At 36.2% G+C, this 16,751-nt stretch overlaps 1 protein-coding gene across 5 annotated transcripts in view; it reads right to left on the bottom strand.

Annotated features, from left to right (window-relative positions):
* The window catches only part of HMCN1 (hemicentin 1), a 483,427-nt gene that overhangs the window by 174,067 nt on the left and 292,609 nt on the right, over positions 1-16,751 (bottom strand). For all 5 annotated transcript variants that reach the window (XM_045452692.1, XM_045452695.1, XM_045452691.1 and 2 more), the window contains one exon: positions 5,204-5,327. In XM_045452692.1, coding sequence (XP_045308648.1) covers positions 5,204-5,327 — 124 coding nt within the window. The remainder of the gene's footprint in view (positions 1-5,203; positions 5,328-16,751) is intronic.

The raw sequence follows: 16,751 nt of genomic DNA, 5'->3' as shown, positions 1-16,751 counted from the left end.
ACAGCATTATTCACAATAGGCAAGACACGGAAACAATCTTAAGTGTCCAACAACGGATAAATGGATAAAGAAGATGTGATATACGCATAATTCCCTTCTAGCATTTAAGGAATCATCTTACAATTTTGAATTTAGGTGAACACTGTTTTAGACAGAAACATTCATGGGGCACCTGGGTGGCTCAGTGGGTTAGAGGATCCGACTTGGGCTCAGGTCATGATCTCACAGCTCGTGGGTTCACGCCCCATGTCAGGCTGTGTGCTAACAGCTCAGAGCCTGGAGCCTGCTTGGGATTCTGTGTCTCCCTCTCTCTCTGCCCCTCCCCCACTCGCATTGTCTTGGTCTTTCTCTCAAAAATAAATGAACATTAAAAAAAATTAGAAGAATAAAAAGAAATTCATAAGATAAATAGTATGCTATGTTAACAGTAAGACGTCTGTATACTCCAAGCAGGAGGTAAGATGTCTGCATACTCTAAACAGGAGGTTGAATTCCATTCAACTTGTTGACTTTTTCTCTATTCTCCTTCCTCCAAAAGCTGCGTGTGCATTATCATGCCAAACCCACAATACCTTCTTCTGAATATATCATGGGCTAGATTTTACTTATGACTTTAATTACAGGCATGAATTGACTTTTTCAAATCCTGGTTAAATTCAATTTAATACATAACTAATAAAAAACTGAGTTAATCCCACCTAATTGCCAGAATTATGATATAGTGAGTAATAAATTTATTTATACTGAGAAAATACTAGAGTGCTAAACTCAAGTTATCCATTAAAAAAGAAAAAAAAAGTTCCTCACAACATTCCCAAGTCTCCTTTAGGTCACAAGTGAGCTATTAACCAAAACACAGAAATGATAGAGGAACCTTTTTTAAGTGGGTGTTAGCAGATGTTAGCCAAGCAAATACTTTAAAATAATAAAATTAAATTAATGGGTGCTCTACTAATGTTTTCACCAGACAGCTAATACAGACCCAGGATGGTTCCTGGCCAACAGTAAAGGCAGTGGAACTTCAGATATATTTGTTGAAATGTTGGTGCTGTGAGAAGGGCCAAAAGCCAAATATGCATTTGGCCAAAACAGTTGGTAAGTTGCTATTTACAGATAATAATTAGAAACCAGGCACCAGGGTAAGCTTGTAGTTGTAAGCACATGCAGGCTTTCATTTAATCCTCGTAACAACCTCCCCAATTACACTATCATTATTCTTTCCATTTTACAGATGAGAAAACAGATCTAAAAACTTAACATCTAAGCCTACTGTCCTCATGATATTACTTGGCAGTAGAGGGACACAAATTAAAAACCCACGCTGTTAACCATAACATGCCACTTCTGGGTGCTTCACCTTGGTTAATCTTTCCTAGGATATAATTAAGTACAGATGTAATGAATGCCTGAGCCATCAGACCCCAAGAAATCATCTGTTTGTGGAAACATCTGTCTCACTTGGCAAATATCTGAGGTTTAGATAAAATTTCATAGTTTGGTCTAGAGAATTAGAACTTTCAGAATTATGAAACTTTGATGATCAAAAAGGACCACCTAGTGAGAGTCTCTGCCTTCTATAAAAGACATAACTCCCCCTAAGAAACCTAGGGGATCACAAGAATGTTCCTCATGATCATGACATAATCTTCTAGTCTAGGAGACCATCCACCCTTACTTCACCTTTTGAAAACATGTTTTCCCATGCTTGAGGAGAATGAAGGAATCTACAATCTTTTTTATAAGAAAGGAAAATATTAAACAGTTGGAAAGCTGAGGTTCTTAGGGTTGAGTACTTTTGGATGACAATTACAGTAAATGCTCATTCACTGAATGTGTTACCCCATAAATAAAGATTAGGACTAAAACAAATGCTCACTTAGAAGGCAACTATAAGACTGGTTAAATCAATCAATTAAAATACTAAATTAGGGGCGCCTGGGTGGCTCAGTCAGTTAAGCGTCTGACTTCAGCTCAGGTCACGATCTTGCGGTCCGTGAGTTCGAGCCCCGCGTCGGGCTCTGTGCTGACTGCTCAGAGCCTGGAGCCTGTTTCAGATTCCGTGTCTCCCTCTCTCTCTGACCCTCCCTCGTTCATGCTCTGTCTCTCTCTGTCTCAAAAAAATAAATAAACGTTAAAAAAAATTAAAAAAATAAAATAAAATACTAAATTAAATGATAGTTGCTTCTCTATAGATTTTTCAATGTCCCTCTTAATATATAGCACCAGGATTAGATATAATACTTCAGAAGCATTCAGAGAGCAAGAGTATAATAGGGCTATTTCCTTTCTTGTTCATACTGTTTCTAGTACTGACTTCTAAGATTATTAACTTTATTATGAAATTGAATGCGCATGTCTACATTAATTACAGAAAGCCATTGATATCTCCAGTATTTCAATGTGTGGAGTCTGTAAGCCACTCTTCTCCCACCCTATTTGTATGCAGTTTTTCACATCAGATTAACTTGCTATTTTAACTTCTGAGATATTTTTCAAATCTATGGCCAACTAATCCTTTAGAAATTCCTACACTTTTTGTTAACATCTCCCACCCTCACTGAAGTTATTAATACAAGTATTGAAGAGGACAGAATCAAGTTTGGAGTCCTTTGCATCCAATGGGACATTGCTGTCGAGAGTACCAAGATGATATGTCAGCTTTCTGTCCTGATTTCTGGACAGTAACCAACTACTTCCTGCCAGGTGGATCGCAATCGATATTAGATTAGAAGTCCACTTCATCATTTATTCTCCTTTCCAGATTGATGAACTGTATCTTACCTCTATTCCATTTGTGATTTGTATCAAAAAGATTGTTTTGTATGCTCCATCCAGCTTGGTAGCTTTTAATACATACTTACAATGACTAACCTTCTGTTTCTTTTTCTTCTCACATTAACTCAGATGTCTTCCAGCTTGCTGCCCCTCTGTCTGATGATTTTCCATGCATGCATGTACCCTAATTGCAATCCTTGCTAACATATATTTTGTTACCATATTCAGACTGTAGGTTTATATACTTATGTTTTCTTAGGTATTGATGTTTTTCTTTCTGTTGTTGCTTTATATTTTATGGAATCCTTGATTTCTTTCATGAACTCTGGTTTTCAATTATTCTTGACTACATTAGTAAATCTCTAAGCAAGTTTTTAGAGTCTGGGCCAATGTTTCTCTGGGTAATGGCATACAGACCACTTGCATCAGAGATGTTGTTTGGGGACATCTGAAACTGGGCCCAGGAAGCTGTATTTTTAACACGCAATACATATGATTTTTACAAACATCAAAGTTTGGGAGCCCCGAACGCTGAAGTTTTGTTTTTCCCAGCTCTCAAGACATACATTCTATTCTTCATTTAAGTATTTTAATCTAGTCTAGAGAACAAAAACCTCTTTCTTTTTGATAACACCCGAGAGAGTAAAAGTGGGAGGTATTTTACATCTAATACCTCAAAACCTCAAAAGCACTCTGCAAGTCAGATACTCTGAAAAATGAAATGGTTTGCTCAAGGTTACATAGATCATGGTTGGCATAGACTTTAAACCACAATTGGCCTGACTCCAGTGCCTGAGGTAATTGCCAACACATCATGCTAGCCCACCTAACTGTTTCCTTTTAGGCAACAATGGAGACAAAGACAGAAACTGCTGGAAGGGAGAAGATAAACAGCTTGTAGGAAGAGGAGAGGAGGAGTCTGAGGGTACGAAAATGGGGAAAGGAGAGCAAGGCCGCCCACACCACACTTTTAGATGGAGGTGGAAGTTTCAGCATGTGCTGGAGACAGCTGATGTAGAGCACTAGGAAGAGACAAAGCCCTTGCGGGGAACGAGGTAAATGTGAGGCAACTTAAGGGAGAGCAGGGTCAGCCTGTTCCCAAACTCTTAAGCATGGCAAACCAATTCCAAGATCGTTATAGTTAGATATTGGTCTTTAAGTTAATTGCTAAATGAAGAAATAAAGGCCTTGTTAAGGAACATAGTCTGTGCGTATGACATCCATAAGTTAAGTGATCGTATTTAGGGAAAGGGGGAAAATAAATGGGTTTATTAGAAACATTTAGGGAACTGATGATCTGAATCTTTTAACTGATTGATTTAAATAAAATATGTAAAGCAGATTAGAAGAATTCAGTGTCCAATTTAAATTTTTTTCATTCACTTACTATTTACTTTTTCATTTCTTAAGTATTTATTGACTGCCTACTAAAAATGTACCTGGAATCAAGCTAGATGCTAGGGCATCCTTCTCAGTTAAATTGCTCAGTAAATGCAGAGTGAATATATGAATGAATGAATGAATGAAGAATAAATGAAATAAATGAATAAAGGATTTAACAAACAATCACACAGACTAGAGAAAGTGAATAAAGTATAAATGGAGATCTTGGATAGCTCTCTGCAAATATATTTAGCTGAATTAGGAAAGTTCAAAACTACAATTCTTGACCTTTTCTGATGAGACTCCAGAGATCTGAAGTCTCACATTCAAGGTCAACTGTTCTTTCAAGTTTATTGTGAAGCTATAATATTCAGAGGGTATTCCATGGCCACCCAGACTTTTTCAAAAACATGAGAGAAGATCCTCAGTCAAGGCTACCTTCTACTTACAAAATCCCTCTTATAGGCAGGAAAGAAAATCACAGAAAATACTAAGGCACAATCCTGCATCTCTGTCTTTACGATAAAAGTTATGTGTACAACGTTTTTAGTTAACAGAGTTCAAATAATTAAAAACACACAGTAGGATATTTATGAACTCTAGCACATCCTATTTGACAACCTGAATATCTTAACTGATACCGTGACAGGGGCGCCTGGGGGCTCAGTTGGTTAAACATCTGACTTTGGCTCAGGTCATGATCTCACAGTTCATGAGTTCAAGCCACGTGTCGGGCTCCATGCTGACAGCTCAGAGCCTGGAGCCTGCTTCGGATTCTGTCTCCCTCTTTCTCTGCCCCTGCCCCACTCATGCTCTGTCTCTCCAAAATGAATAAATGTTAAAAAAATTTTTAATTGATACCTGACAAACTGAGTATCTTAATATGAGCAATTATAATTACAATAATGTAAAAAAACCTAGTTTTTAATATAGACTAAAATAAACACTTGTTTCTTTTATACTGTAATTCAGTAAAAATGAGTCATCATGTTAAAAGAAAAAGTCATAGAAATATTCTTTTGTTAAGACATGGGAATGACATTACCATGCACATGTAGCTGAAGGTGCTGTTGTGCTTCTCCAGCCGCATTGGTGGCCACACATGTGTATCTGCCAGCATCTTCCATCAGGGCTCTGGCAATTTGTAAAACTCGACCGGAAGACTGTATCTAATTGGGAACAGAAAGCATGGCAGCACTTTGTACTTTATATTGGACTGTAAAACATTTGCTTAGGTAGACAAACTCATTTAAATTTATACTAGCTAATTATAGTTTTATGCCAATATCTTAATTATCTCTAGATAGATTAGAGCCAGATCGCTTCGTCATACAAAAAATAGACTGATGCGATTGAAAACTTTTTTTATTCTTTAGAAAACACAAAATAAAATAACCTAAGACCAGCCTGCTGGTATAGTCATAAAACTTCACTGAACAAAAGACTTTAGCACTGAACTATGAGGTATGTGATAAAAATTTAAGCTACTTAAAAAAAACACAGTCACATTTATGTAACACTTCATAAATAGTTTTAAAACAACAATCTTTTTTGATTAAATGGTCACCGGGGCCAGAAAAACAATAAAAATTACAAAATATGAGTAATGGAAATGCAGATACATTTCTTCCTGACTGTTTTTCCTCATTTCTCTTTTAAACCTATTGCAACTAGGCTCCACCATTTTGGAACTGGTAGTTTTAAGGGTTATTCTTTGAAACTGATTATTCAAAGGTTATCAGTAACTTCTAAGCACAAGATCCAACAGCATACGTAGTAAGCTCATTTTCTCTTCCCCCATCTACGGCATTTGGCATTATTGACCACCTACTCCTGAATCACTCTACTCTCTGGTTGTTGAAGATACAAAATGTCCTCAGTTCTCAATCTGTCTACTTCCTCCTCCTGCCCCATAAAAATAAAGCTCAGCTTTCTGATAGTTTTCATCCAAATTCATGTCTTCAGCAAAGAATCCTGTGCAGACTCTTAAATTTATAGTACTGGCCTCAATTTCTCTCCTGAGCTCCACACTCCCTGTTCCAGCTATCTGCTGGATGGGTTAGCACATGAAATTTAACATATCCAATAACTGTTTCCTTGTATCTCCAGACCTACTTTTCATTGCATGTTTCCAATCTTGTTTAATAGCACCACTATTCTCCAAGTCATCTTGATTTCAGAGCCCAATTTGACTCTCCTATTAAGTATACTACTCTATATTTTTCAGATCCCCTATTTTCCATTCTCACAACCACTGTGGGATTATAATAGTTTCTTAATTTATATTCCAGTGTCTCCAACCTCCCAAACTGTTAATCTATCTTATATATCACTGCCAGAATAATTTGCCTAAAATGCAAATTTGATCCTTTTACCAGTTCCCCTTCAAAGCTCACTCACAGCTCCCCACTTTGCCTAGCATGAAATCCGAACTTGGCATACATAGCCTCCCAGGCTTCCCACATTTTGAACCCAAATGATCTGCTCTCCATACACTCCCATGTAAACTCCCACTTGACCCATTCTCCAACCATACTGTACTAAACACATTAAGCAGCACATTCATACATTAATAGTCACTTCTAGACTTCTGCACATGGCCTTTAAATGTCATAATTTTTTAAGAGTCTGAACTAGGTCAGTTCTCTTCTATTTTTTCTTACTCTTTACTCTCCCCTTAGACAAACTCATTCACGTCCATGGTTTCAAATATCATTATTTGTCAGTATCTCCAGCTAGAGCTCTCCTATGAGCTCTAGGAGCATACATTCCGTGGCCTACCTGATCTCCACTTTATTTCAAAGTCAACTTAACCTCCAAAAGTCTAAAACTGAAATACAGTTTTTTTCCCGAAATGGGATGTCCTCCAAAGTCTATCATACTGGATGCATCATAATCTATGTATTTGTGTAGTTAGATTCTCCATGTTTTCCTTGATATTTCCCACTACCTCAACTTTCATGTGCAATATTTCACTGAGTCATAATGACATCTTCTTCATGGTCAGAATGTGAGTTCAAATTTCAATCTTCTCTCTCTCCTAGATGAGAAAGTCCTAATTGATATCCACACGTCTACTCTTTATCTTTTTAAATTTATTTTTTGCAGTAAAATTGGCATGTAATTGTAGTTTCACATGTACAACATAATAATTCATATATCTGTATACGTCGTAAAGTGATCACAAGTCTTGTCATCATACAAAGTTACAAATTGCTTTTCTTGTGATGAGAATTTTAAGATTTACTCTCTTGTTAACTTTCCACAATGCAATACACTATTATTGAGTATAATCACTATGCTGTAATCACATCCCCATGAATTATTTACTTAATATCTGGGACTTTGTACCACCTTCACCTTGACCACCTTCACCTATTTTGTCCACCTCTCAACCCCCTTCCTCTATGGTAACCACCAATCTGTTCTATGTGTATCTATGAGCTTTGTTTTGTCTCTTTCATTTTTTAGATTCCACATATAATGCCCTCAAGGTCCATCTGGGTTGACACAAATGGCAAGACTTTATTATTTTTTTTTTATGATTGAGTAGTATTCCATTGTGTATCTATCTCTATCTCTATCTCTATCACATCCTCTTTATCCATTCATCTACTGATGAACATTTTGGTTGTTTCCATGTCCTGATCATTGTAGATGCTGCTGCAATGAACACATGGGTGCATATATCTTTTTGAGTTAGTGTTTTTGTATTCTCTGGATAAATACCCAGAAGTGGAATTGCTGAATCGTGTGGTAACTGTATTTTTGATTTTTTGAGGACTCTCCCTACTGTTTTCTTAGTGGCTGCACTAGTATACATTCCCACTAACAATGCAAAAGGGTTCCCTTTTCTCCACATCCTTACCAACACTTGTTGATAGCCTTCAAACAGGTGTGAGGTGATATCTCGTGGTTTTGATAATAGCCTTCAAACAGGTGTGAGGTGATATCTCATGGTTTTGACTTGAATTTCCCTGACAATCACTGATGTTAAATATTTTGTCATGTGCCTGTTGGACATCTATATGTCTTTGGAAAACTGTCTATTTATATCTTATGCCCATTTTTAAAACAGATTGCTTTTTTTTACTATTATATTGACTTCTTTATATACATTGGAAATTAATCCCTTACCAGATATATGATTTACATTTTTTTCTCTCATTTAATAGGCTGCCTTTTAATTTTATTGGTGGTTTCCTTTCCTGTGAAGAAGCTTTTTAGATTGATGTAGATTGATCCCACTTGTTTAGTTTTGCTTTTGCTGTCTTTGATTTTGGAGTCATATCTAAAAATTCAATGCCAAGACTCTTGTCAGGAAGCTTATTACCTACGTTTTCTTCTAGGAGTTTTGTGGTTTCAGGTCCTACATTCAAGTTTTTTTTTATATTAAATATAACTTATTGTCAAATTGGTTTCCATACAACACCCAGTGCTCATCCCAACAAGTGCCCTCAACAATGCCCATCACCCACTTTCCCTTCTCCCCCACTCCCCCATCAACCCTCAGTTTGTTCTCAGTATTTAAGAGTCTCTTATGGTTTGCCTCCTTCTCTCTCTGTAACTTTTTTCCCCCCTTTCCTTCCCCCATGGTCTTCTGTTAAGTTTCTCAGGGTCCACATATGAGTGAAAACATAGTATCTGTCTTTCTCTGCTGACTTACTTCATGTAGCATAATACCCTCCAGTTCCATCCACAAATGGCCAGATTTCATTCTTTCTCATTGCCAAGTAGTATTCCATTGTATATATAAACTACAGCTTCTTTATCCATTTGTCAGTTGATGGACATTTAGGCTCTTTCCATAATTTAGCTATTGTTGAGAGTGCTGCTATAAACATTGGGGTACAAGTGCCCCTATGCATCAGTACTCCTGTATCCCTTGGGTAAATTCCTAGCAGTGCTATTCCTGGGTCATAGGGTAGATCTATTTTTAATTTTTTGAGGAACCTCCACACTGTTTTCCAAAGCAGCTGCACCAGTTTGCATTCCCACCAACAGTGCAAGAGGGTTCCCATTTCTCCACATCCTCTCCAGCATCTATAGTCTCCTCTGATTTGTTCATTTTAGCCAATCTGACTGGTGTAAGGTGGTATCTCAGTGTGGTTTTGATTTGTATTTTCCTGATGAGGAGTGACGTTGAGTATCTTTTCATGTATCTGTTGGTCATCTGGATGTCTTCTTTAGAAAAGTGTCTATTCATGTCTTCTGCCCATTTCTTCACCGGATTATTTGTTTTTCAAGTGTGGAGTTTGGTGAGTTCTTTGTAGATTTTGGATACTAGCCCTTTATCCAATATGTCATTTGCAAATATGTTTTCCCATTCCATAGGTTGCCTTTTAGTTTTGTTGATTGTTTCCTTTGCAGTGCAGAATCTTTTTATCTTGATAAGGTCCCAATAGTTCATTTTTGTTTTTAATTGCCTTACCTTTGGAGATGTGTCAAGTAAGAAATTGCTGTGGCTGAGGTCAAAGAGGTTTTTTCCGGCTTTCTCCTCTAGGGTTTTGATGGTTTCCTGTCTCACATTTAGGTCCTTCATCCATTTTGACCTACATTCAAGTTTTTAATCAATTTTGAGTTAATTTTTATGTATGGTGTAAGACAGTATTTTGGATTCATTCTTTTGCATGTGACTATCCAGTTCTTCCAATGTCCTTTATTGAAGAGAACATGCTTTCCCCATTGTATATTCTTGCCTCCTTTGTCATAAATTAATTAATTATATATGTGTAGGTTTATTTCTAGGCTCTCTATTCTGTTCCATTGATTTATGTGTCTGTCTTTATGCCAATACCAAACTGTTTTTGATTATTATAGTTTTGTAGTATAGTTTGAAAACAGCATGAGGCTTCAAGATTTGTTTTTCTTTCTCAAGATCATTTTGGCTACTTGGGATCTTTTGTGGTTACATACAAATTTTAGGTTTGTTCTACTTATGTGGAAAATGCTATTGAATTTTTGATAGAAATTGCATTGAATCTATAGGTTGCTTTGGGTATTATGAACATTATAACAAGATTAATTATTCCAATTCATGGGCATGGGATACCTTTCCATTTACTTGTGCCTTCAATTTTTTTCATCAATGTCTTATAATTTTCTAGTGCACAGGACTTTCACCTCCTTGTTAAAATTTCTGTTTATTCTTTTTTATGCAATTTTAAATGGGATTGTTTTCTTGATTTATCTTTCTGATAGTATGTAAGTGTATAGAAATGCAACCAATTTTTGTATATTGATTTTGTATTCTGCAACTTTACTGACTTCATTAGTTCTAACAGTTTTTGGGTGCAGTCTATAGGATTTTTTGTATATATAAAATCATATTGTCTGCAAATAGTGACAGTTTTACTTTTTCTTTTCAATCTGGATGACTTTTATTTCTTTTTCTTGACTAATTGTTCTGGCTAGGACTTCCAATGCTATATTGAATAAAAGTGGTGAGAGTGGGAATACTTGTCTTGCTCTTGATCTTAGAGAAAAAACTTTCAGTTTTTCACCACTGAACATGATAAGCTGTGGGCTTATCATATATGGCCTTAATTATGTTCAGGTATGTTTCCTCTATTCCCATTCTGTTGAGTGTTTTCATCATAAATGGATGTTGACTTTTGTCAAACGATTTTTCTATTGAGATGATCATATGATTTTTATCCTTCATCTGTTAATATGGTGCATTTCACTGGTTAATTTGTGAGTGTTGGAAACATCCTTGCATCCCTGGAGTAAATTCCACTTAATTATGGTTTATGATCCTTTTAATGTATTGTTGAATTTAGTTTGCTAATATTTTGTTGAGGATTTTTGCATCTATGTTTATCAGGGACATAGGCCTATAATTTTGTTGTTGTTGATTGGGGTTTTTTGTTGTTTGTTTTACTTTGTTTTTATGGTGTCCTTGTCTAGCTTTAGTATCAGGGTAAAGCTGCCCTCAAAAAATAAATTTGGAAGTGTTCCCTTTTCTTCAAGTTTTTGGAAGAGTTAGAGAAGGATAAGTACAAAATCTTCTTTCAATGTTTTCTAGAATTCACCAGTGAAGCAATCGGGTCCTGGAATTTTGTTTGTTCATAGTTTTTTTTGTTTTTGTTTTTACTGCTTATTTATTTTTGAGCGGGGGGAGAGCTGGGGAGAGAGAGAGAGAGAGAGAGAGAGAGAGAGAGAGAGAGAGAGAGACATAGAATCCCAAGCAGGCTCTGCACTGTGAGCAGAGTCTAATGCAGGACTCAAACCCACAAACCGTGAGAGCATGACCTAAGCTGAAATCAAGAGTCCGACTTTAACCAACTGAGCCACCCAGGTGACCTGGTAGTTTTTCTGATTACTGATTCAGTCTCTTTACTAGTGATTGGTCTATTCAGATTTCCTATTCTTGATTTAGTCTTCAAAGATTGTATGTTTTAGGAATTTATTCTTCCTTCTAGGTTGTCCAATTTGTTGGTCATGTAACTGTTCATAGTAGCCTGTTATGATCCTTTGTATTTCTGTGGTATCAGTTGTACACTCTCCTTTTTTACCTCTGATTTTATTTATTTGAACCATTTCTGTACTGTTTTTGGTGAATCTAGCTAATTTTGTCAGCTTTGTTTGTCTTTTCAAAGAACTATCTCTTAATTTCATTAGTCTCTTTTTTTCTTTTTTGTCCCCATTTCACTTACTTCTGCTCTGATCTATTATTTCCTTCCTTCAACTAACGTTAGGCTTTGTTTGTTCTTTTTCTAGTTCCTTTAAGTGAAAAGTTAGATTTCTTATTTGAGATTTTTCTTGTTTCTTGACTTAAGTCTGTATCTCTATAAACTCCCCTCTTAGAATGGCTTTTGTTGCAGCCTATTGATTTTGGTACATTGTATTTCGATTTTCATTTGTCTTAGGTATTTTTAATTTCCCCTTTGATATTTTGTTGATGAAATTATTGTTCATGTTGCTTAATATCCACATATTTGTTATTTTTCTCGTAATTATTTTTCTAGCTTCATACCATTGTGGTCAGAAACTATTCTTGATATGATTTCAATCTTCTTAAATTTATTGACATTTGTTTTATGGCCTAACAGGTGATCTATCCTGGAGAATGTTTCATAGGCATTTAAGAAGAATGTGTATTCTGCTGCTTTAGGATAGAATATTCTGTACATATTTATTAAGTGAACCTGATCTAATGTGTTGCTTAATACTGATATTTCTTTATTGCCTTTTTTCTGGATGATCTATTCATTGATTTAAGTGGGATATTAAAGTCCCTTGTTATTATTGTATTGCTGTTAATCTCTCTGTGTAGGTCTCTTAATATTTTCTTTGTATACTTTTGTGCTTCTATGTTGGGTATATATATATTTATAAATGTTACACCTTCTTGCTGGATCATTATGAAATGATTATGTAATGGCCTTTATCATTATGTAATGTCCTTTGTGTCTTTTTTTAATGGTTTTTGCTTTAAAGTCTATTTTGTCTGATACAAGTATAACTTTACCAGCCTAGTTATCATTTCCATTTGCATGGAATATGTTTTACCATCTCTTCACTTTCAGTTTGTTTGTGTCCTTACATCTGAACTAAGTCTTTTGTAGGCAGCATATAGATGAATCTTGTTTTTTTTTTTAATCCATTTAGACACTGTATATTTTTGATTGGAGAATTTAGTCCATTTACATTTAAAGTAATTATTGAATAGGGAATATAGCCAATGGCATTATAATAGCATTGTATGGTGACAGATGATTGCTACACTTGTGGTGAACATAGTATAATGTACAGAATTTTTTAATCACTACAGTGTTCAACTATGTTGTACATCTGAAACTAATGTAACATTTTATATCTTCAACAAAAAATTAATTTTAATTTAATTTTTTAAAACAAGGAAACGACCTGTCCCTTCCCCACCCCCACCCAATAAATTGTTGATAGGAATGTACTTATTGCCAAGTTGTTAATTGCTTTCTGGCTGTTTTTGTAGTTCTTCTCTGTTCTTTCCTCTTCTCTTGCTTTCCTCCCTTGTGGTTTGATGACTTTGTTTAGTGTTATGTTTAGATTACTTTCTCATTATCTTTTGTGTACCTACTATAAGTTTTTGCTTTGTAATTACCATGAGGCTCACGTATAACAATCTATTATACAATAGTCTATTTTAAATTGATAGCTGGGGCACCTGGCTGGCTCAGACAGTTAAGCATCTGACTCTTGGTTTCGGTTTAGGTCCCGATCTCACACTTTTTGAGACTGAGCCCTGTGTCGGTCTCTGTGCTGACAGCACAAAGGCTGCTTGGGATTTTGTCTCCCTCTCTCTCTGCCCCTCCCCAGTTTGTGCTGTTTCTATCTTTCTCAAAATAAATAAGTAAACATTTAAAAAAAAATAAATTGATGGCAACTTAAGTTTGAATGCATTCTAAAATTTTACATATCTACATCCACCCCAAGTGTTTTATGTTTTTGATGTCACATTTACATTCTTTTATTTTGTGTCTCCGTTGTGGTTACAGTTAATTTTACTTTTGTTTTTTAATCTTAATACTGGCCCTATAAGTAATTAACCCACTACCTTTACTATATATTTAGTTTACCAGTGGCATTTTTACTTTTGCATGTTTTCTTGTTACTAGTTAGTGCTTTTTCTTTCCAGCTTAAAGTCCCTTTAACATTTTTTTTTCTTTTTTGGAAGGGCCACTTTAGTGTGATAAATTCTTTTACCTCTTGCTTGTCTAAAAATCTCTTTACTCTCCTTCAATGCTGAATAATAATATACTGGGTAGTGTATTCTTTTTTTTTTTTTTTTTTTTTTTTTTTTTTTTTTCATTTTTTATTTTTTTATTTTTTTTTTATTTTTTTTTTATTTTTTATTTTTTTTTATTTTTTATAATATATGAAATTTATTGTCCAAATTGGTTTCCATAAAACACCCAGTGCTCATCCCAAAAGGTGCCCTCCTCAATACCCATCACCCACCCTCTCCTCCCTCCCACCCCCCATCTACCCTCAGTTTGTTCTCAGTTTTTAACAGTCTCTTATGCTTTGGCTCTCTCCCACTCTAACCTCTTTTTTTTTTTTTTTTTTTTTTTTTTTTTTTTTCCTTTTTTCCTCCCCCTCCCCCATGGGTTCCTGTTACGTTTCTCAGGGTCCACATAAGAGTGAAACCATATGGTATCTGTCTTTTTCTGTATGGCTTATTTCACTTAGCATCACACTCTCCAGTTCTATCCACGTTGCTACAAAAGGCCATATTTCATTTTTCCTCATTGCCACGTAGTATTCCATTGTGTATATAAACCACAATTTCTTTATCCATTCATCAGTTGATGGACATTTAGGCTCTTTCCATAATTTGGCTATTGTTGAGAGTGCTGCTATGAACATTGGGGTACAAGTGCCCCTATGCATCAGTACTCCTGTATCCCTTGGATAAATTCCCAGCAGTGCTATTGCTGGGTCATAGGGTAGGTCTATTTTTAATTTTTTGAGGAACCTCCACACTGTTTTCCAGAGCGGCTGCACCAATTTGCATTCCCACCAACAGTGCAAGAGGGTTCCCGTTTCTCCACATCCTCGCCAGCATCTATAGTCTCCTGATTTGTTCATTTTGGCCACTCTGACTGGCGTGAGGTGATACCTGAGTGTGGTTTTAATTTGTATTTCCCTGATAAGGAGCGACGCTGAACATCTTTTCATGTGCCTGTTGGCCATCCGGATGTCTTCTTTAGAGAAGTGTCTATTCATGTTTTCTGCCCATTTCTTCACTGGGTTATTTGTTTTTCGGGTGTGGAGTTTGGTGAGCTCTTTATAGATTCTGGATACTAGCCCTTTGTCCGATATGTCATTTGCAAATATCTTTTCCCATTCCATTGGTTGCCTTTTAGTTTTGTTGGTTGTTTCCTTTGCTGTGCAGAAGCTTTTTATCTTCATAAGGTCCCAGTAATTCACGTTTGCTTTTAATTCCCTTGCGTTTGGGGATGTGTCGAGTAAGAGATTGCTACGGCTGAGGTCAGAGAGGTCTTTTCCTGCTTTCTCCTCTAAGGTTTTGATGGTTTCCTGTCTCACATTCAGGTCCTTTATCCATTTTGAGTTTATTTTTGTGAATGGTGTGAGAAAGTGGTCTAGTTTCAACCTTCTGCATGTTGCTGTCCAGTTCTCCCAGCACCATTTGTTAAAGAGGCTGTCTTTTTTCCATTGGATGTTCTTTCCTGCTTTGTCAAAGATGAGTTGACCATACGTTTGTGGGTCTAGTTCTGGGGTTTCTATTCTATTCCATTGGTCTATGTGTCTGTTTTTGTGCCAATACCATGCTGTCTTGATGATGACAGCTTTGTAGTAGAGGCTAAAGTCTGGGATTGTGATGCCTCCTGCTTTGGTCTTCTTCTTCAAAATTCCTTTGGCTATTCGGGGCCTTTTGTGGTTCCATATGAATTTTAGGATTGCTTGTTCTAGTTTCGAGAAGAATGCTGGTGCAATTTTGATTGGGATTGCATTGAATGTGTAGATAGCTTTGGGTAGTATTGACATTTTGACAATATTTATTTTTCCAATCCATGAGCAGGGAATGTCTTTCCATTTCTTTAAATCTTCTTCAATTTCCTTCGTAAGCTTTCTATAGTTTTCAGCATACAGATCCTTTACATCTTTGGTTAGATTTATTCCTAGGTATTTTATGCTTCTTGGTGCAATTGTGAATGGGATCAGTTTCTTTATTTGTCTTTCTGTTGCTTCATTGTTAGTGTATAAGAATGCAACTGATTTCTGTACATTGATTTTGTATCCTGCAACTTTGCTGAATTCATGTATCAATTCTAGCAGACTTTTGGTGGAGTCTATCGGATTTTCCATGTATAATATCATGTCATCTGCAAAGAGCGAAAGCTTGACTTCATCTTTGCCAATTTTGATGCCTTTGATTTCCTTTTGTTGTCTGATTGCTGATGCTAGAACTTCCAGCACTATGTTAAACAACAGCGGTGAGAGTGGGCATCCCTGTCGTGTTCCTGATCTCAGGGAAAAAGCTCTCAGTTTTTCCCCGTTGAGGATGATGTTAGCTGTGGGCTTTTCATAAATGGCTTTTATGATCTTTAAGTATGTTCCTTCTATCCCGACTTTATCAAGGGTTTTTATTAAGAAAGGGTGCTGGATTTTGTCAAAGGCCTTTTCTGCATCGATTGACAGGATCATATGGTTCTTCTCTTTTTTTTTGTTAATGTGATGTATCACGTTGATTGATTTGCGAATGTTGAACCAGCCCTGCATCCCAGGAATGAATCCCACTTGATCATGGTGAATAATTCTTTTTATATGCCGTTGAATTCGATTTGCTAGTATCTTATTGAGAATTTTTGCATCCGTATTCATCAGGGATATTGGCCGGTAGTTCTCTTTTTTTACTGGGTCTCTATCTGGTTTAGGAATCAAAGTAATACTGGCTTCATAGAATGAGTCTGGAAGTTTTCCTTCCCTTTCTATTTCTTGGAATAGCTTGAGAAGGATAGGTATTATCTCTGCTTTAAACGTCTGGTAGAACTCCCCTGGGAAGCCATCTGGTCCTGGACTCTTATTTGTTGGGAGATTTTTAATAACCGATTCAATTTCTTCGCTGGTTATGGGTCTGTTCA

The sequence above is a fragment of the Leopardus geoffroyi genome, chromosome C3 (genome assembly GCF_018350155.1).
Source record: "Leopardus geoffroyi isolate Oge1 chromosome C3, O.geoffroyi_Oge1_pat1.0, whole genome shotgun sequence".
Lineage (NCBI taxonomy): Eukaryota > Metazoa > Chordata > Mammalia > Carnivora > Felidae > Leopardus > Leopardus geoffroyi.
Note: the sequence above shows the minus strand (reverse complement) of the source record. Positions and strands in the feature narration are given on the sequence as shown.